The sequence below is a fragment of the Sinocyclocheilus rhinocerous genome, unplaced genomic scaffold (genome assembly GCF_001515625.1).
Source record: "Sinocyclocheilus rhinocerous isolate Xijiao unplaced genomic scaffold, SAMN03320098_v1.1 scaffold1912, whole genome shotgun sequence".
NCBI classification, from domain to species: domain Eukaryota; kingdom Metazoa; phylum Chordata; class Actinopteri; order Cypriniformes; family Cyprinidae; genus Sinocyclocheilus; species Sinocyclocheilus rhinocerous.
In genome coordinates this window covers 742,345-765,523 of record NW_015634463.1, presented here as the reverse complement: position 1 = coordinate 765,523, position 23,179 = coordinate 742,345, and the positions used below count along the sequence as shown (strand labels likewise).

General features: G+C 41.4%; 1 protein-coding gene across 1 annotated transcript in view; it reads right to left on the bottom strand.

Annotated features, from left to right (window-relative positions):
* Nucleotides 1–1,479: 1,479 nt before the first annotated feature.
* Nucleotides 1,480–23,179, bottom strand: part of LOC107745600 (protein ELFN1-like) — a 30,240-nt gene continuing 8,540 nt past the window's right edge. The window contains exon 2 of the mRNA XM_016559504.1: nt 1,480–4,073. Within this exon, the coding sequence (XP_016414990.1) occupies nt 1,480–3,669 (2,190 nt within the window). The 5' untranslated portion in view covers nt 3,670–4,073. The remainder of the gene's footprint in view (nt 4,074–23,179) is intronic.

Below are 23,179 nucleotides of genomic sequence, written 5' to 3'. Positions count from 1 at the left end.
ACAAATCCTCGTTTTGTACTTCTAATTTGTGTGTTTTGTTCTCTCCTCTCTGCTTCCACATTCGTCACTTCTCACCGGCGCATGCGTCACACATACGTCCTACGTCATCCGCCCAGAATGAACATGCATACGACAGTTGGCGGAAGCTAGAGATTACGGTTTATAATGTTTTAAATATGGATATTTTACTTACAAAAAAGCATCGATTCGCTACAGGAGGCCTTTGTTCACCCCCCGGAGCTGTGTGGGACACTTTTTTATTACGGATGGATGTGCTTTATAGGACTTATTTTGGACTGTTGAACAGAAACACCCGCCCACTGCCATTATAAAGCTTGGAAGAGCCAGGACAATTTTTAATATAACTCCGAATGGATCCATCTGAAAGAAGAAAGTCTCACCTAGGATGGCTTGAGGGTGAGTAAATCATGCGCTAATTTTAACATTTTTAGGGTAAACTATCCCTTTAACTTGTCATTATTTTATTGTTATCACTATTACAAAATAAGCACAAAGCATTTTTTTTTCATGTATCTGCGATCGATACCTGATGTGATTGACAGGCTGCACATTATTTTGGCTTGATGAAAAACCATTAAATCTGCTGGGATCTTTGGATTGACAAGCCATCTTCGAACCCCACAACTGTTGGCCTATATTTGATTTGGGACAAAGTGTAATTTCTTTTCTGAAATATATTTGATGTGGCAATTCAGCAATTCATTTTGATGAATGCAAAAATACTCAAATCTGGGTGTAATTTTCGCTGCTTGCTATCCATTTGCAAATGTCAGGATCTATCTGTCAAAAAGAAATGTGGGTTATTAGAGCAAATATGAGTATTTTTGTAGGAAACCTCTGACCTTGAGATTAAAATGCCTGGAATCATTGAGAAACAAAATAAGAAATGTTAAATGCACCCTGCCTCTGTCAGTCAGCATTCAAAAGAGTTCAGATAATTAACTAATGCCATACAGCATCTCATAATATAAGGCCAAGCAGTAAGTGGCTCTTTGGATTGATCTGATGCAAATCAGTTAATAATCATTGTTTTAGCCCCTCATTTTCATTCAGTAACATTACAACAAAGGTTTCCTTTAGTTCGTTATGGTGTTAGGAAATCTACGCTGAGCTAGTCAACTGAACCAAGAATAAAATGCTGCTGTGCATTACTACAAGTACTCAGCGAAAACTAGCACATTTCAGGGCCTTTAAAAGTCTGTGTTAGGGCTGTTAATTTGACTTGCTAATTTAGTGTGATTAATTAAGTTTAAAAAATAACACAATAAAAAAATAAATAAATGCAATTAATAATGTCTCTGACCTGCATGTAAATTCTTGCCTTAGCAGAACTTGCTAGATTACCTATAAACCTGACAGCTGTTGAAATCTACTGAAATGTATTGTCTTTTAAAAAAAATGACAACAGATGAAGACTTTTCAAAAACATCATCACTTAAAGAAAAAAGAAAAATACAGTTATAGAGATATTTCCAGAAGTTTAAGGCGGTTGAAAAAAAGAAGGGCACGAGGCCGTGTCAGGGGCTCCAACATTGAGGTTTTCCGACTATCCGGTTCTTCCAACTCTTCAATTTGGTGGGCGTCGGGGTAGGAGTGCCGATGCTCACTATACTGACGGATCTTCTCCGCCTCTGCCCTTAGTATCGCAGCTGCGGGTGTGATGGTCAGAATAGTCTCCCCTGTGGGTGAAGTCTTCTCTATGTACTTCGACTCTGACTTGTAGGGCCCCTCTGAGCGGTAAGGCCTTGGACTCCGCATTGGACCACCAGTGGCTGTACTCGGACACTTCGGAGAAGCATCTGATGCGTGATGTCTTTGTAAAGAGTGGTGGTAGCTGTCCTTGTAGACAGGTGACAGGAAGCCAGACTTGCTCTGAGGCTGCTCTGAGATCAGTACCAATTGGGGTTCAGCTGTTGACACAGCACCAGATTTCCCACCTTGGAAGGAGGTGGACTCTGATTTAAGAGCATCTATGCAATTGTTAATAATCTGGTTGACCTTGTCTACCTCCTTTGCGATTGTCGAGATCTCAGCAACTGAGCCTTGGCTGTTGCCAGGCATAGACATCTCACATTCCCTTCGATCTGGGTGCTCCCCTGTTCTCACTTCCATGTAATTTCCTTTGGCCATTTTCGGAGTGTCGCTGATGTCTTGCAGTTTGTATTGCTCCATTTCACTGCCGGAAGGTAGATACGGCATGCGGGTCATGCTCTCCCCAGCCATCATTTGCTTTTGAGACATCCTGGATATCGTCCCGCCCTCTAGCTCACCGCCGTATTTTAGCTCAATTATGTTCTTCTTTAAGCTTCCTGCCTTTTTGTGCTTTTCATCTTGTTGTCTCTTTTTTCGCAAACAATAGTACACTATCCCTAAAACAATAACCATACTGAAAAGACATCCCAAGATAGTCATTATGTAGTGAGTGGCTGTTGCATTACTAACTACTCGCTCTTTTCCATTCCTAGGCCCAGTGGATAGTGTCAGACAAGTATGATTGAAACGTAACGAGTTTCTTATGGAAGCCACACAGTAGGTGTAATCGGTGTGGGGTTTCAAGTTTTTCAGTTCAATGTCCTCCTTCTGCCGCTTCAGATTCTGTATATCAGTGAAGAAGCTGTTATTGTACAGGACAAGGATGTACATCTTCTTGTAGGGGTAAGGGATCTGAACAGTGATTACTGCATTTGTGTGAGACACTTGCTTGAGTTTCATGATTGGTTTCACATCTAAGTCTATGTACGTGGGACTGATGCTGATTTCCTCTGGCTCAGTCCCCGAGGGACAGTCTTCCAGCCCACACGGTGTAGAGTCTGGAGTGTAAGTGGTGGTCTCGGTAGGCACAGGGATGTACGTAGTCACGTAGTCCTCCGTGCACACAGTGGACAGCATATGCAGAGCATTCCGGTAAGTGGGATTGTTTGGATTCTGGCTTAGGAGACTGTAGCCCGAGAATCCTGCAGGAGAATCACACACCATCCGTTCACTTGTCCTGTTGGGAAAGACCGAGAGCCACTTTACAAACCCCAAGAGATCACAGGAGCAGTTGAAAGGGTTGGTGTAGAGTTCACAGGTGGTCAGCTTTGTCAGGCTGGTAAAGGTGGACCCATCCAACACCTGGATGCGGTTCATGGAAAGGTCAATGTTTTCTATGTTTGGGCACTCCCAGAAGGCATTGGGTGTCACAGTCTCAATCAGGTTTGCCTGGAGGTAGAGGTACTGCAGCTTTCCCAAACCCCTGAGAATCCCTTCGGTTAAGTTACGCAACTTATTGAAACCCAACTGGAGAACCTGCAAGTTGAACTGGGCTGAAAAAGCCCCATCCTCAATGTAATTAATCTCATTCTTGGTTAGATTCAGGTATGTGAGGTTGGTAAAGCGGCTAAGGGCAGAGTAGTGGATGCTCTTGATCTTGTTCTCATTCAATCGAAGGTCCACTATGGTGCTGTTGATATGCTGAGGGATGGCCTCATATGGTGGCTGGTTTTGGCTGCAAATGGCCAGCCATACAAAGCCCTTTTCACCTTCTATGAGCCAGCAATCCCCCCTCACTCCACTTATGTGAGTCAGATAGATTATGGCCAAAGACCAGAAGAAGGCACTCTTCACCATGCCTCCATTACTAGCTCCTGATGCCCTCCTGGAAGCCATGAGCAATACCAGTTGGTAGAAGCTTGGGGTACCACTTGAGTTTGAACTAGGCTGGATGGAGCCTCACAGTATTTAAGCAGGGTAATAAACCCTTTCCCTTTAGCCAAGGGACAAAAATGTCCAGTCTCTGGTCCAGAGAATTATTTCACATGAGTTGGGGCTTTCTGCACTGATATGTCAGCCCCTTATTAAACCCTCTGACCATAGCTTATACATTTAAGGTAAAGTCTCCAATGGAGAAGTTTTCACACCAGTGGAGTGCTAGAGCTGGGTCTTAGTGTTTCACCAATTCAGAATGGCCTGTGCTTATTTCCCCAGGGTAGAGCATTGTTGATGGCTTTCATCCTCTTGTCTTTTCTTCTCTTCCACCATTTTAGTCTCATTTATAGGCCCAGAGGTACACCCTGGATAAGAAAAGAGAAAAAGAAAGCATTGACTGACGCTCACAAAGTCTTTAAATTAGAAAACCAATATTCGAAATACAGTTCAACATGTGGCAGCAGTGATGACATGTTTCATACCATACAAGAGGTCTGCTATGTATGTGTGCAAGCTCAAAGGAATAATTCATACATTTCATTGTATTTATTTCCCTGACGTCTTACTCATATGTCTATGGACCTGTGGAAGGTAAAATAATAACTTTGTTAGCTGACCATCAATTTATTTTGCACACAATTTCCCTTCCCTTCAGTTCCTGTGACATATTGCTATTATCAGAAACCACTGGCCAATTTCCTCCTGACAGATAAAAGAAAGCAAAAGTGTCCCTGTCCTCTCTCCATTAACTCTGAGACCATCAAAATGAGCAGAACCAATACTTGGGGGATGAAACAGATCAATTACACTTTGTCCTTTAAAATGTTCCTGTGAAAACAACCAGTGGCTCTTGAGACCAGTTTATCAAATTCAAATGCATATTGCATAGTTTCAAAGAATTGCACCTAATCTTATATACTTGATTTATAGGATATACTCAATTTGAAAAAAAAACCCTGATCAATTACTAAACACAAAACAATTCCATCATAAATGCTACTACGGGTGAGAGAAATTTTACATTTCACAAGCTGTTTTGCCTCCGAAGTCTTATGCAAACTTTTTCTTGATACTCGTTCATTTTTAAATGAAATACTCAGTTAAGAAGCAGAAGGAAATCACATGGGAATAGTATTTATTTGAAATACACTGCCCTCACAGAGAGAAGGTGCATTCCCTGGGGTGGCAGAGACAAGAGGGAGCTTCAGTTCACAGTCATCCCTGGCAGGCTTTGAAACCACACTGAGACAGCTCTAAGCAATGTTGGCTGTATCGCAAATCATTTGTGAGTTAAGAGAGGATGGGAACTGGTTTGAAAGCAAAGGCATTTCTTTCCACTGCACCCCTTCTTCTAACCATGGACATAAAGGCAATTGCTGTGTGTGTTTTATGTATGTGTGCATGTGCGTTTGTATTGTGCAATAACCTGAGTGCTATGAATTATTCTTATTTCGTTTTACTACTACAGTAAAGGAACAATATATTGTCAAGTAACTAAAGACCGCTTTGTCCTCTATTGGTATCACTGCAATGTCAAGTAATGCACATGTTACCTATATTATCCATCTAATATGAATACAACTATGCTATATTACATCCATAGACTGTGTTAGAAAAGAACACAACAACGGCAGCACAAAATGAAAGTCGTTATTGCACCGTGTCTCCTTGGAGCTGGTGAAAGCTCCTAAAAGCCTCTTCACTAGATGGAGGAATTATGAGTAAAGACTTGCACAATATTGAACTCTTTACAGAGATTTCCACTGCACTAAAAACTCATTCTAATTGCCCTGTCTGATTGACCCACTGTAAGCCGTAACTTCAGCAGCTACTTGCCCAGTGAAAGCCACGATGACTGGCAGAGAGGGAGCACTGATTTTACACAAGTGAATTATGCAAGGAGGGCTTTAACTGAAGAGGAAAGAAGTGCATAGTGAAGAAGTGCATCTCAAGTGCATAGATGGACATGGTTCATAAAACTCTCTATGGAAGGCAGTGGATCAAAGATGGGATTTTACTGGGCTTTGCCTGGGTTTCTCCCAAGTGATGCGTTAGATTGTCTATGTGTAAGATCACACTATGGTGTACAGCACAAATGACATGTCATGCATCTTATTAAACCTATTTAAATCATTGTCACTCAACTGAATTTTAAGCATTTAGAGGAATCCAAAAGTCTGAGTAAACAATGGAAATCTGGGATTTAAAATCTCATTTAAACATGTAAATAAATAGTTTTAGGAAACAAAAGTTGATGTTAAAGAAAAATGACAGAAAGAAGAAGAAATATTTCTGTCAGTAATCAGCATCGTAACACTGACCATGTGACTCTTTGTACTGATTGTCAGATGTTCTTCCATTGAAGCTCAAGATGCTCTTTGGATCATCTCAAGTCATGCTGGAAAACACGATCATTAGATTTTACACGTTTTACACAAGTTCATGCAGCTTGATTGCTGCTGTCATTAAAGCAAAATGATGAGATGCCAAATCAGAAAGTCTTACTTGTTTTTCAATTAGATTTTCACTGAAATTGTTATGCTGATAATATAATATGTAATTATTATTGTTTTTATTTATTTACATTTCTTTGCTCATTTATAGAAAGCAAAATAAAAGCATTTTCATTCAAGGTCTCAGACTTTTATAGCACTCTGAATCAGAGTACTCCATTGGTCTATTATTTCCTGGCTATCACGACCACAGATGTAGGCTGTCTACGAAGCTACCATGGAGCAAGGCAGAAGGGAGCAAGGAGAATGGCTAATGTTATGGATGAGACAGAGAGAGTTAGCGATGTCGACATGACTGAGAAATGATAGACATTCCCAGGGCTGTACAGTGTGACACATTGCACATGCTATGAAAAAAACGGTCTGAGCGATGAATAAATTTACCACAGGAGCACGTGTGCGATGAAATTTTGCAATGTGGGTGAGCCTGTTTACAAACCTGTTGTCAAACAAAAAGAAAATTTCATGACATGTATTTAGTCCAAATTCACTTAACATGTGGAAGAAATTTTATTAATATGCTGTTTGCATTTTCTGTATTGCTTAGAGTCACATGCTTCTTTGCTGATTTAACAGAAAAAAGAACAGCTATTGATCTTTAAGATGTGTGTGACAGTAAAAGAGCACACATAATCCTTATTCTAATATGGAATTGTAATGGAATGGTAAAAGGGTGTTGGTACGTGACAGGAGGGCCTCCACCCAAGGATAGAATATGATAAGTAAGTCTAAGAATGGGGTTGAAAATACCATTATTGGCCTAGAGAGATAACATTCTGAGAGATGAGACTATAAGAGAGGAAGGATGCCCTCCCTTCACTGTCCCACTCTGCAGCCACTCTGAGTGACTGAATGACTGCTGGCCTTTTCTTGCAAGAAAATAAAACTCATCAAAGACAATTGGTATATTTGTCTCTTATTCAGAATTTTTTTTTTTTTTATGTGCCACAACAAACATCAGCTAAGTGTTTGAAGTAACGTCCTTTTGTGATCTGACTTGGTTTCATTTCAAATAATGATGCAGAAATCATACTATTATAGTATTCTATTCAGTGATAGAAGTCGATTAACACTACATTACATTACATTATTACATTACATTACTTTATTCTTATAAAAATACCCGAGATGGCTTGAAGAACACAGATAAACCATATATTGTCGCAATTGTATGTTTATTGTATTGATGTTTCATCAGGTAAAACATCTCTATCTGCATTTGTTTTTTAATTCAAAGAACACAAAATATAAATTTTATACAATTGCAAGTATTAAACATTATGCATACTATACAAGAATGAAAAGAAGAAGGAGGAAAAAAAAGCTCCCAGGGAAAAAATTTAATATAAATATCTAAATAAAGGTGCATTGAAGTACAAAGATGTTAAATACAATTTAAAATTTAATTTAATTAAAAATATTAATTTTAAAACTGAAAATAAAATTTACAGTATATGTCACATAAATTTAGCCATTTTTAAAGCAGCATAATTTTGAGTTGTTTCCAAGGACAAGAGGCAGAATCACCCTACAATCTAGGATGTGGCCTAGGTGATGGCAAATGTATTTATTTATTTTGTCAGCTTAGTCTTTTCTCTGCTTGTGTGCTACATGGTGGTTGTTCAGCCTGGATACCTTCATTAGCTAACAAAATTTGAATTGTGAGTTATTTTGTGTTAATGTATTAATATGACATGCGCTCCAGTTACCAGCGTGACACTAAAACAGGTAGTAGTAATGGCTACTTTTTACTTAAGTACATGTCAGAGCCCATACTTTTTACTTTAACTTGAGTAAAAAAAGTGTAGTCAGTATTTCAACTTTTACCAGAGTCTTTTTAAACATGAGTATCTGTACTTCTACTTGAGTAAAGGATGTGTGTAGTTTTGCCATCTCTGCTCTGAATCTATGACAAACACAACATAAATCATATTTTATATACCATATACCATATGTTGTTGTTTTTGTTCAGAGGAGTTGATAATATCATCACAGCGGCTAGTGACTGACATGCAAGAGTTGGACAAGGAAACCGGCAATGTGGTTATTTATAGAAATATGTGTGTACACATGACAAGTATACCCGCATTTCCCCCTTGAGACTTGTAAGATTCTCTGTGTCTGAGACTGAAAAATTACATTTGTGACAAACTATGAAACGTCGAAGTGATTTGTTTTTATAGATATTGCTAGTTTCATCAGACTGAGAAAGACAATTGTCATAATCTGCATGTACAAATAAAAATGAGGAAAACACTGCTAAAATGTAACATTCAAACTTTAATTTACTTGTACATAAACTCCATAATAATATTTTTTATGACATTGTAGCAATTTAAATGCAGATCTTGTCAGTCAAATTAAAAATGTATTTGCTATGGACTAATTTTCAACGACATGCAAATACAACAAATAATATATTGACTTCCAAAGCCACTGTTTGTTTAATTAACAGTTTACTTGTCTGCCACAAAAATGCAGTGTCTTAAATTACTTTTATTTATAGACACTTCTCAGCAAATATTGACATAGGCAGCTAATTAATCAGCAAGCATATGATGCAAGTAATTTTATCCATTTTCTTTTGTTTTATTTTATTGGTAGTCAGCCCTCATTTTTATAGATATTGCTAGTTTCATCAGACTGAGAAAGACAATTGTCATAATCTGCATGTACAAATAAAAATGAGGAAAACACTGCTAAAATGTAACATTCAAACTTTAATTTACTTGTACATAAACTCCATAATAATATTTTTTATGACATTGTAGCAATTTAAATGCAGATCTTGTCAGTCAAATTAAAAATGTATTTGCTATGGACTAATTTTCAACGACATGCAAATACAACAAATAATATATTGACTTCTAAAGCCACTGTTTGTTTAATTAACAGTTTACTTGTCTGCCACAAAAATGCAGTGTCTTAAATTACTTTTATTTATGGACACTTCTCAGCAAATATTGACATAGGCAGCTAATTAATCAGCAAGCATATGATGCAAGTAATTTTATCCATTTTCTTTTGTTTTATTTTATTGGTAGTCAGCCCTCATTTTAATTTATGCCTGTGAACCAAAGCCAACATAATCATATCCTATTTCTTTTAACTGCCACTTCCCTGCCACTAAACTGCCACACTGCAATCAAATTAGGCTCCTCATTTGGGTAAAATTTTAAAAATTCTAGAATATGCCAGTGAAGACATTTTCCCATGCAACCTAATTACAAGAGATTTGTGAATATATTTTCCTGTGTGAAAGGCAACCGGGCCACTGCAAAATAGTATTTTAACAGTCAGTAGGGTGGTGTATTTGGACATTTTCAAAAAACATAAGCCTTTCCCTAGAGAGCTCCTATGATTTGCTGAAGCTCAGCACTTCTACTCTGAGGTGAAAAAAAAGTGTGTTCAGAAGTAACATGCACCCGCCTCTTTCCCCCTTGAGACTTGTAAGATTCTCTGTGTCTGAGACTGAAAAATTACATTTGTGACAAACTATGAAACGTCGAAGTGATTTGTTTTTATAGATATTGCTAGTTTCATCAGACTGAGAAAGACAATTGTCATAATCTGCATGTACAAATAAAAATGAGGAAAACACTGCTAAAATGTAACATTCAAACTTTAATTTACTTGTACATAAACTCCATAATAATATTTTTTATGACATTGTAGCAATTTAAATGCAGATCTTGTCAGTCAAATTAAAAATGTATTTGCTATGGACTAATTTTCAACGACATGCAAATACAACAAATAATATATTGACTTCCAAAGCCACTGTTTGTTTAATTAACAGTTTACTTGTCTGCCACAAAAATGCAGTGTCTTAAATTACTTTTATTTATAGACACTTCTCAGCAAATATTGACATAGGCAGCTAATTAATCAGCAAGCATATGATGCAAGTAATTTTATCCATTTTCTTTTGTTTTATTTTATTGGTAGTCAGCCCTCATTTTAATTTATGCCTGTGAACCAAAGCCAACATAATCATATCCTATTTCTTTTAACTGCCACTTCCCTGCCACTAAACTGCCACACTGCAATCAAATTAGGCTCCTCATTTGGGTAAAATTTTAAAAATTCTAGAATATGCCAGTGAAGACATTTTCCCATGCAACCTAATTACAAGAGATTTGTGAATATATTTTCCTGTGTGAAAGGCAACCGGGCCACTGCAAAATAGTATTTTAACAGTCAGTAGGGTGGTGTATTTGGACATTTTCAAAAAACATAAGCCTTTCCCTAGAGAGCTCCTATGATTTGCTGAAGCTCAGCACTTCTACTCTGAGGTGAAAAAAAGTGTGTTCACGAGTAACATGCACCCGCCTCGCCTGCTCATGGCCCATTTTTTTCTATGGCGACTGATAGGACAGTGACAGGACAGGCAGGTGACAGGCTGATAGACAGCTTCATCATGGCACACTGCTCTCTGAATGGTTTAATCCTCAGCCCGTGCCGCTACCTGTTTTCAGCTGGCCTGTGCAAACATATATCCTGCTGTCCAGAATGGCAGCTGCTGACACGAGAGCCCTCTGTGTCATGGGCAGGTGCAGAGCAGGAACCTCGGCAGGTGGATATATTCTATGGTGAATGGAGAGCAGAATGACAGCTCAAGGTAATGGAGGCTACAGCACCGATCAATCAGATCCAATGATACTTAAAGGTCAGAGGTCATCTTCTTAGTCAAATTACCTTTCTCTGTTTGGTTTGTCTTTTTTCAGACCTGCGAGCTGGTGTCTATGTTAATATGATTGAAGTCAGACATTGAAAAGATTAGCCATGGGACAAGGCAGACTAACTTTTAGCATAGGATCTAAGGTTCCCTTTCAGTCAGTCACGTTTGACGTTACGTCGACACTGATGTGAGGGGTCTCACTTGGGAGTCCCAATCACCTCTGAGTAGAAAATAACAGGCCAATGAACATTGGCGAGTGGAATTTGCATGCCTAGCCACTCCCCCATAAACACAGGTATATAAGAGGGTGGTATGCATCCACTCATTCAGATTTGTGCTTCGGAGTCGAGGGGTTGACCGTGTTTGAGCGGTCACTCTCCTCAAAAAGAGTAGAAGAGAAGATCACAGGACTCATAAGCAATGGAAATGGCATCTACTATCCACCGACTGAGGGTCTGTTTTGTAGCTAGAAGCCCTCTCTTAGGGGGACCATAGCAAACGCGGAGGAGCACGTGAGGCAACGCTCTGTTTTTGTGCCTCCCTGTATGAGGAGCTGGTACTCGGAGGGGGCTGTTCCCGCCCAGCAGCCCCCAGAGCTAGAGAGCAGTGAGGGAAGAACTGCTGGAACGCCGCTGCCGCCTGTTTACGAGCCTCCTGGTACCTATCGACGACGGAATTGACGGCGTCGCCGAACAGGCCAGAAGGCGCAAGCGGGGCGTCCATGAGGCAGACCTTATCTCTCTCTTTCATGTCTGATAAGGTCAGCCATAAATGCCTCTCCGCCGCCACCATAGCTGCCATAGACCTGCCGATGGAACGGGCAGTCTCTTTAGTGGCGCAGAGAGACAAATCAGCGGTCCTCCTGAGCTCAGTAATATCATCAGAATTTATCTGCTCACGCTCGTCTAGCTCTTTAAGCAGGTCGGCTTGGTACGCCTGTAACACCGCTATGGTGTGCAGACACACACCAGCCTGACCCGCTGCAGAGTACCCTTTGCCCACCAGCGCTGATGTAGTTCTTAGCGGCTTGGAGGGCAATGCTGGAGCCTTTAAAGACGATACCGCGTCAGGCGACAGATAGTTTGCAAGCGTCTGTTCTACCCGTGGCATCGTCTTGTAACCGCGCTCAGTCATCCCCACCACATTGCAGTGGCGTCAGGACTTCTTGGCCGAGGACCTCTTAGTCTTAAGTACGGTCTGCAGATCCGGCTTAGACTTCGAGGCCCCCGACTCAGAGCGTTGCTTTAACTCGCGGTACCGAAGCGGAGGAGCACGTGAGGCAACGCTCTGTTTTTGTGCCTCCCTGTATGAGGAGCTGGTACTCGGAGGTGGCTGTTCCCGCCCAGCAGCCCCCAGAGCTAGAGAGCAGTGAGGGAAGAACTGCTGGAACGCCGCTGCCGCCGAAGCGGGACCAGCACCACGGGGAACGCTAGAGAAGGCTCCCTCCGCAAAGAGAGCCTTCCGGGAGCGGAGAACATGCATCGAGAGACGCTCGCAATGCGGGCAGTCAGCTCTCGAGAGAGCTGACTCAGCATGTTCCGCTCTCAGGCAGACAACGCACAAACTGTGTGTATCCCCACCCGTAATATAACGTGGGCAGGGAGGAACACACAGCCTGAAACGCTGCCTGCCCTCGCCCCTTATGAGTTTATTTTTGTCTTGTGCTTTTGACATTCTGGACAAAACAACATCAAATAAGACTCACAAATAGATATCAGACCGACACACACACAGAGCGCTTGCTGAATGACAGAAAGCTGACGCCGGTTTCACCGCACGTGCTTTTATAGCTTCCTGGTCATTACGTCACCCGCCTGTGACGTCTCGCCCATCTATTGGACTGATTACACACGGGGATCAGAGCCGGTCACGCTGAAGGGCGTTCCCAAAGCGTCTTCGGACGCAGCTCGAGTTCCTGAAGAGGAACTCTCTTGCTACTGGTAATTCTGACGGTGCATTCAGCTGTGTTTTGCCGGTGTTTGGTATAGATGAGTGTAGTGATTCCCCCCTGGGCGCTTCAGCAAATAAAAGAGCAGCTTTCCCTAAAAGAGCAACATGGCGGTTAGCGTCTTTTTAAAGATGACTCTCCATCTTTAAGTTTCTGGATGCAGTTGTTTTTTGGCCTCTTCTGACAGCCACGATCGCTGTCTCACGTGTCTGATAAGCATGCTGAGACTACGCTTGTGGATGGTTTATCCTCTCGCTGCAAGAGCACAACCATGGCGATGCTGCGATTACGACTCTCCTTCTTCGTGAAGGCTTGAATCCCCTCTGCCACTACTCAGCCTCGAGCTGACTAGCGCTCTGGGAGATCAGAGGATTATATTGTGAGTTTTCCGCCGGGTCAGTCCCCACGGACCTCCAGTTCCTCTTGTTTGTCATGTACCGTCTAGCTTATCCATCTCATGACCAATCTTGCGTGTTATTCGGGGCTCCTGAGGAGGATCAGATTTCGATCTCTTCGATCACATGGTGTGCCAGTGTCCTCTGAGGATGAACGCTCAGCTCAGCATCACCCCTTTGGGCTGATTCCTCAGTCAGAGTGTGACTGAGAGATGACTGTGCTTTCCCGGGCTGCCATGAGCATTGGGCTGGAGTGGAATTCTCCTCCATGTCCCGAGCGCTCAAGGCTGGATGATTGGTTTTGGGGGGTGGGGCATGACCCACGTCCACGCCCCCCGCTGCCTTTCTTCCCGGAAATGCAGGGGGAGGTAACAAAGTTGTGAAAGGCACCTTTTTACTGCCCGAAGCTGCTTCCCAGCCTCCTCCACCCTCACTACCCTTGATGGTGGGGACACCTAGGAGTGTGCAGAGATTCTCCAGGAGGATAGTGTGATTGCAGTGCTGCAAAACGCCACCACCTGGAGGAATCATGCATGTCTCCCGTCCTGGGCAGGTGAGCTGATGTCAGCTTTCGCTGCTCAGACTTACTCGCTATAGGACAGGCCGCCTGTAAGAGACTCTTAGGGTACTGATGTGATACATTCAAATCAGGAGCTAACTGGGATTGAGGAGTCAGTACCATGGAAGAAGGAGGTGGAGGCAGAGAGGACGCTCTACTCACACATGGCGGTAACTTTAACTCGGAACTAGCTTTCGCATGATGTTGTTCCTGTAGAAGAACTCGGAGCTCTTGAGCTAATGCTGCAGCTGAATCAATCCTCATAGAAGGGATGAAAGACTCCTTATCAGGTGAGGGCAGTGCAGATAAATTTTGGCTACCTTCTTCAGATGACCAAGAACTTCCTGAAGAACACATCCTATTAACTCTGGAATTTATCTGCTTCACACTTCGGCCTAATTCCATAACAAACTCCTTCAACTGCTTCATTTCCAGTAAGATAGGGTCACAAGGTTCAGAATAACTCTCTCCGGCATCTTCACTACTGCTTTGGACTGGGGCTAAGGAAACTGACTGGCTAGTTCGAGGAGGCTTCAATGGCGGTAAGGTAGTCTCATAGTCCTCAAGATAGACTGGAGGCTTAGTCTGTCTTGAAGACTCTCGACGAGGTGGTACATGGCATTGGCTAGTATGTTGCTCTTGGTCCATTGGGATGCTCAACTCCGGCTCGAAGGACCATGTAAGAGACTCTTAGGGTACTGCTTATTCGTAGGGGGAGCATCACAATGGGATGTCAGTTAAAACACCTTGAGGCAATATCCATTTACAAGTTTTATTTCACCAATGCCAGTACATCACTCGTTCCACAGGTATCAGACTGGTTTCTGAACTTAAACAAAATAAATAAATAAATAATATTTAAACAATCAAGGAATTGCAAATAAATCCAAACCATACAAAACAAACAGTAAACTTACATCTGTACACAGCCACAACACCATATGAAATAATCCAGAGCAGTGAACAAGGAATGAACTGACTACTGCTCGGAAGCAACCCTTCTTAAAGGCCCCTAATTGGAGCCAGAATAGGATGCAGCTGTCAACAGTGGGTGGAGCTACAATCACTATGTCATAGGTTTTCCAACACCGCCTCCACCTTGCATACAATGACCATCCTGCAAATATATCAGGCCAAACCACTGTAGTGCACGGTGGTAGTTCTGAGCCAGGGTTGATGCAGGAACCGTGCACGGTGACCGACTTTGCCTCTGGGTGAATAAGGTCACAGCGTGGGCCCTTGGCCAGGCGATGTTCACTTTGGTGGTCCAGGAACAGCATCTCTGGCTGACAAAGTGCGCTTTCTTGACGCCCCCATCTCCCAAGCCGGCCTTTTCGGCGACACTGCCATAGCTCTCAGACCAAAAACAGATGGAGGCATCAAACACATCCTGCGTGTGACCACCGCCACCAGGCCGCAGAGGGCTGGTCCCCAGGCTGTTCGCCACTGAAAGCACCCTGCGGTTTCTGCATCTGCTCTGGCACAGCATCGGCTGCGACTTTGGGCTACCTGCAGGAAGGCGACACAGCCTGTGCCACACGCAGCTGCTAAGTCCTCCAAGTAGACAGTGAAATGGCCCTGACTTGGGCGACCTGGAGATAGAGGGGACTGCTCTTTCCCAGGAGGTCTGTGGCAAACAATGGTGCCTCTGTCCTGTGTGGAGATTGTGGTCCTGCTGCTGAAAGACACAATAGAGCCTGCCCCTCCAGCCGATATGGAGTCAGGTTTACAACCCTCACTTCATCATACCCAAGAAAAGCAGTGGGCTGTGACCAATCCTGGATCTGTATGTCTTGAATTGGGCCTTACACAAGCTCCTGTTCAAGATGCTGATGCAGTGGCGCATTCTCACGTGCGTTCGACCACAGGATTGATTTGCAGCGATCGACCTGAAGGACACGTACATGTCTCGATATTGCCTCAACGCAAACCGTTTCGGGCCAGCTGACTCTCACGTTATCCTGAGACCACAGCCTGGATAAGTGCCCAAAGTTCCCACCACTCCTTTCTGGGACCAGGTGGTGAACTTGCAAGCGCTGCCTTTGGAGGAGGCAGATCCAGCCCTTGCACTGCTATGTCATGTTCGCGATCTGCACATTTACATGCACTGCACATAGAGCTTTAGAAGTTCTGACCAGCTCTTTGTCTGCTTCGAAAGACAGAGGAAGGGGAAGACTGTCTCCAAACAGGGGTTGGTCCACTGGCTAGTGGATGCCATCACCTTGATGTACCAAACATAAGGTGACCAGTGCCCCCTTGGAGTGAGGGTCTCCAGTCTCCTCCTGGGTGTTGGCGCACGGCTCCTCTCTAGCAGACATCTGTAGGGCAACACCTAACACCTTGTGAGGTTTTACAGCCCCTGGGTTCAGCCAGTTTCTTCTCATGTGTTGGGTACTAACAGGTAAGCGGCGGGAAGACCGGCTCAGTGTCTCACCTCCAGCACCCTTCAGCTGTCAGGCTCGGTGGAGGAGCCTGACGCCAAGCTCAGGACTTGTATTTGCTTGCCCCTTCGGTCAGCCCCTGTACTGAGCTCGGTGCCCCACATGTAGTGATTCCCTTCTGGTAATCCCATGTGTGTATTCTCCCATCGTACAGTTTCCCTGTTGGTAAACCTGTGTCTTCCCTTCACAGAATTACTTCTGTCTAGTCTCTGCTTTTCAGGCAGGACCTACCGCACTGACTTATGTCATATGTAGTACTGCCCTGCCGGTCAGTCCATATGGGTACTCTCCACATGTTACCTCCCTTTAGGCAGGATGTGGTCTCCATAGTGTCCTTCTCCGTAAAGACTTAGGCATGCTTCCCCAGTGTAATGCAACTGGTCACCGCTGGAATTGAGATAGCTGAAGCACTCTTTCTTTACTCTGGGTAAAGGAACAGCAGCTGCGACCCTCCCCGCTGTGAGTACTGTCTTTTCAGTCCCATATCAGTACGAAAGACTATTTGGCTCATGACGGGACACTGGGTAGATTGCAACCTAGGATGCCAGTTGTTACTTGGCACGCGAGAGCTTGTCTACATCTGCATCGCCAACCCTTGTAACACAGTTCAGTGGTTGAGGCATTCTCCATAGGGACCTATAAAGTCACTGTCGACGTAGCGTTGAACGTGACTGACTGAAAGGGAATGTCTCGGTTACATATGTAACCCTCATTCCCTGAAGGAGGGAATGGAGACGTGACGTCCCTCCTGCTACAACCTTGAACTACACCGCTGAAGTCCCCTAACATCAGTGTCGATGTTACGTCTCCAGTCCCTCCTTCAGGGAGTGAGGGTTACATACGTAACCGAGACGTTCTGTCTTTTTAATACTCAATGAACCTATATACTTAGTTTCCTGTTTGCAACATGTCACACTAGGGGTGTTTGCTCAGACAAGCAGCAAAAATCTGTTTGTTTTGGTGTGTCAGACTCAAATCTATTTAGATGTTTGTAGTGTGAAGAGCACAAAAAACATGAAATAAAAAAAAAAATCACCACATGAATTTTACAAACCTGATACAAACCATTTCTATTTATCTATATCTATCTTTAAATTAGGTACGATTCCAAGCTGTTTTTTTGTCATTCAGTTGACGTAAGCAAGTCTAATGTCACAGAAAGTGTGTGATGTTGTCTGAAACTACACTGTAAAAACTACATTTTTATTCACTTACTCTTTACTGATTTGACAATTTGATACTTACTGTATACCGAGTAGTAGTGAATATTAAATGAGTGAACAGATGTTTGCCTATGACACTTATACTACCATTCACATATTTGGTGTTTCTGAAAGAAGACTTTTATGGTCACCAAGGCATTAATTTGTTGAAAAATATAGTGAAATAGCAATATTGTGACATAGTATTACAATAAAAAATATTTGTTTTCTATTTTAATATATTTTAAATATATTTCAATTTTTTTCTATTTTAATATATTTTGTTTCTGCGATGGCAAAGCTGAATTTTCAGCAGGCATTAATCCAGTCTTCAAATGTCCTTCAGAAATCATTGCTTATTTAATGCTCAAAAAACATTTCTTATTATTTATTGTTAGTCAGTTTTGTGGAAATGGTGAAACTTATTTTTTTTCAGATTTTTTTTGATGAATAGAATGTTCAAAAGAACAATCTTTATTTGAAATAGAAATCTTTTGGATAAAAGTGCTAATTTCTTGAAAATAATAATATAATATCTTATTGACTTATGAATGATAGTGTAAATTACTTTAATCTGATTTAGGTGCACTGGATATTAGCAACACTGTCATACATATTTTCATATAATATTTTGTCACATTTAATCCTTAAATTAATCCTTTAAATTAATCCCAAAATTCAGATTTGAAAAACATAAAATATGCATGTGCAGTTGGACCAAAACCTTACTTATGCCACTAACTGTTTTGTTGGCTGTGCCAACTACTTGTGGATCACATGACTTCAGTTGTCCTTGTTCTATACATGGTAATAGCTGAAGGAAAAATTCTGTCCACAAACTCTCCCAGTGCAGCTTCATTACATTCGTTTTGTATACACTCTAAAAAATGCTGGGTTGTTTCAACCCAACTTTGGGTTAATATGGACTAACCCAACAGTTGGGTTACATTTTTCAATTACATTTTTAACCCAAAACTTGGGTTAGTCCATATTTGACCCAAAGATGGGTTGAAACAACCCAGCATTTTTTTAGAGTGTAGTAAACTTTAACAAGCTAATTTATTTTTGGAATTACATAAAAGTGAAAATAAAGTGATCCCAGAGGACACTGCATTCACAAAGCACATAAACAAACTGCGGGCATCTGAGATGGTCTGAGGTCATTTAGAGTTTTCACATACATGCTTCAATTCGTGCCAACCACCCTGAATCTAATGAAGTGGCACCCAGAGGCTTATAAAAGCTATAAGCGAGTGTGTCATGACTGTTTTTGCATTGTCCATGACAACGCAAGTATAAAATGTGGTGATATCCACACTTGTTTCTCACCCACGTAATCTCAGTTGTGTGGACACTTTCCACTCACACATTCTCTGTCAATGTAGAGCTTGTATAAACAGAAATGTGTGTTGCACAGTATGTTGAGCAATTTACACAAGGTAAACAATGACCCACCGACTAGTAAAAAGTCATATAAGCCCTGAAGCGAAGTATTGATCTGAGAATTTGAGGGGTTTTTAATATAATTTTAAGAGAGTTTCATAAAATTATGACTCATAAAAACGAGTCATAAAACTGCATTGCCTATAAACAAACGTGCTTGAATAAATACATTTTTGATCCATTTCAGAGAGCCAGTGAGAGTGAAATCTTGACATCAGGACAGAGTCACAGGGTAGCCAGTGTTAACAGTTGTTTTGTCTGAATCTGAATGAGGCCTGAGGGAGGGATTATATGGAATTGTTATTCAATGTTGGCTGGGTTTGTGTTTGGAATTAACAGTGGTTTTCCAACAATGCACATTTCTATCCTAAACTCAAACATTATGCCAAGCATTACTGCCTCCGTTCCCGCAAATTTGAGCCCTCTCATCGGTCTGTTTTGCATGTTCATCCACACATATTAATGACTCTTATGGCGTTATTTTAATGACAAATGTCGAGAGCGCATTATTGTAGCGTCAAAGCACATTAATATAATGCGCGCGCGGATTTCTTTTGCTCTTGCACAAAACCAGACGCGTGCGCTCAGATACACGCTGCTCACGCCCGGAGAGAGTGCACGCACTTAAAACGTGTCTCTCCTCTCACTCAAACTGTGTCCTGTGCACTCTCAAATCTCTGTTCTCATGCACTATAGATATTAATTATTTTCGCACCTGAATCTTTAATCTTAAATCTTCTGATTTATGACAGAACTATTTAGATATGGGTCAGATGCACTATTCCCTAAACCGATACTTACGATTTGGAGACCAAATATAACACTATAATGAATTTTTCATATTTGCCATAACATTACTACATTCTATTCTATGGGTTTAATGCATTTGCAGACAATGTAATTACATGTAACTGTCATATAACTGTATATTCACTGTTTTAGAGGAGAGTGCCATTGAATGTGTAGCTATTATTAAGTGGATTTTCACGAAAAAAAAAAAAAAAAAATTCAGAACTGAAAAAAAAACGCTACATGTATGGCGTTATTTTAATGACAAATGTCGAGAGCGCATTATTGTAGCGTCAAAGCACATTAATATAATGCGCGCGCGGATTTCTTTTGCTCTTGCACAAAACCAGACGCGTGCGCTCAGATACACGCTGCTCACGCCCGGAGAGAACTATTCCTAGCCATTTCTATAGGCTACATTTCATTAACATTGCTAAATATTATTAAACTGGAAAGAAATTAAAGATCCATCTTTGATTGTCAAAAGAATTCCAGGTTCAGTTCACTCAGCCAATTAGATTTCACGTAGTATTTTCATCGGTCAGTTGTGGAGGTCTGATTGGTTTAAGCTTTATTTATATAGCACCTTTTAAAACAGTGTATACAAAGTAGCCTCCTTTACAAAGACATGCATATGTGCATTCGCAGAAAAGATCAAAATACAAACATAAAAGAGATATAGTAAAACAAAGTCGCTACAATAACCAATTTATGTTAAAACAAAAATACAACAATACAAAATCAAGGAAAGGCCCTGCACAAATCGGTATTGAGACTACTTTTTAAAAGTGCATAATGATAACTTTTGACAACGTTTAATTCAGGTGCGAAAATAATTAATATCTATAGTGCATGAGCACAGAGATTTGAGAGTGCACAGGACCCAGTTTGAGTGAGAGGAGAGACACGTTTTAAGTGCGCGCACTCTCCCCGGGCTAGAGCAGCGTGTATCTGAGCGCGCGCGTCCGGTTTTGTGCGCGAGCAAAAGAAATCGCGCGCGAGCGGAGAGATTCACGCTCGCGCATTATATTAATGTGCTTTCGCGCTACAATAATGCGCTCTCGACATTTGTCATTAAAATAACGCCATAACTCTCGCTCTGCATATGCCATTAGCGGCTGCTGGCAGGCAGAGTTACAGAAATTCACTTTGTTTTCAGGGGTGCCTGAGGATGAGCATGGACAGCCATGTGTTGAGAGTGGCTTGGCATGAGCTATTGGATGGATGTAAAATTGGTTGGACTGAAAAACCTGTCTGGATATGGCCAGAGCCTCTCATGTCAGAAATGGTGCTATGCGATGACATCGCCATAGTTTGGGTTGGAACAGCATTTGAAATGGATCCTGAGTCTCTCTGAACAGATGCTTCCTATACAAACAGAAAGAATGAGGCAACTGTGGTACAGGGACTGGAATTCACTTACCGTCCTAAAGGGATAGTTCACCCAAAAACGAAAACTCACCCTTGCAACCCACATATGCTGTTATTTTTTTGTCACGGAGCACAAAGATTTTATTTATTTTTTACACAAATCATTGCACTGTATTTTCACATATGACTACAGTTTGAGTGAGAGGAGAGACACGTTTTAAGTGCGCGCACTCTCTCCGGGCTAGAGCAGCGTGTATCTGAGCGCGCGCGTCCGGTTTTGTGCGCGAGCAAAAGAAATCGCGCGCGAGCGGAGAGATTCACGCTCGCGCATTATATTAATGTGCTTTCGCGCTACAATAATGCGCTCTCGACATTTGTCATTAAAATAACGCCATAACTCTCGCTCTGCATATGCCATTAGCGGCTGCTGGCAGGCAGAGTTACAGAAATTCACTTTGTTTTCAGGGGTGCCTGAGGATGAGCATGGACAGCCATGTGTTGAGAGTGGCTTGGCATGAGCTATTGGATGGATGTAAAATTGGTTGGACTGAAAAACCTGTCTGGATACGGCCAGAGCCTCTCATGTCAGAAATGGTGCTATGCGATGACATCGCCATAGTTTGGGTTGGAACAGCATTTGAAATGGATCCTGAGTCTCTCTGAACAGATGCTTCCCATACAAACAGAAAGAATGAGGCAACTGTGGTACAGGGACTGGAATTCACTTACCGTCCTAAAGGATAGTTCACCCAAAAACGAAAACTCACCCTTGCAACCCACATATGCTGTTATTTTTTTGTCACGGAGCACAAAGATTTTATTTATTTTTTACACAAATCATTGCACTGTATTTTCACATATGACTTACCCGAATGTGATTTGAATAAAGAATGAGATTCAAGAGCTGTGGCCTACAGAGCTTTTGCTTGAATAAGTAATTTTCTTAATTACGTTTCTCACTCAAAGCTATTGTATGACTTCAAAAGGTGAAAAAATAGTGCACAATACATTTGGGTAATGAATATATAGAAAATATCTAAATAACAACGCTCAAAAATGGGTTACTTTAGATTAGGGAAGACTATTCACTATTAACTAGTTGCTTTTTAGCATGCATATTAGTAGCATATTGGCTGTTTATTAGTACCTATAAAGCACATATTAATGCCTTATTCATGACCATATTCTAGATCATTTAACCCTACCCCATACCCAAACATAACTACTATAACAACTACCCTACTTTCAATAAGCAGAGGGAAAACTCTTTGTTAATAGTGAATAAGTGCTTCCTAATCTAAAGTGTTACCAAAAATTATTCAAACACAAAATATACAAATATAAACACTATTCTCCTTTCATTGGAAAAATAACACCATACAGGTTTAGAATGACATGAGGGTCCTTTACTTATTCAAAGAATAACAAACTTCTGCTATTTCTCACACTTTTCAAATATTCAACATCACTAGCTGTTTCAATAAGCTATGGAATTCATCTTTGTGCATTACGTTTTTAAGATCTTGTGAAAGCCTTTGGAATGGAGGCATGGTTTACACTAACAAACTAACTTACACTAACATCCTTCCTTGAGAAGAACAGATTTGTCAGTAACCAGGATTTGTATAACTTTATTTAAAAGGAAGGGCACCTGTGCAACCCACACTTCTAATCTCATCTCACTGATTGACTCCAATTAGCTTTTGGAGCATCACAGAGGTTCACTTACTTTTTTCAGCCTGTCTTGTCAATGATCACTCAAACTCAAAAAAATTTAAAAGTACAACTCTTTGTATGTTATTAATTGTGAGTTTGATGAAGATCACTCATTTTATGGAGAAAAAAAACGCAGCCGCATTTTATGAGTATCAATGCAACAATCTAGAAATGTTTAAAGGGTTCACAAACATATTCTTGCTACTCTAAGTCAAACTCACAGCTATGAATCCAGTGGGACAAATTACCTCCAAACTACAACACTGGAAAATATCATGACCATCATCAACATCATCGCTCACCCCTTCATCCTCCTCGTCTTTCTCTTCATCGGCATATATATATATATATATATATATATCTTATATCAGTTTCTGTGAAGACATGTGCATTCCTACCAGGACTCATCTAAC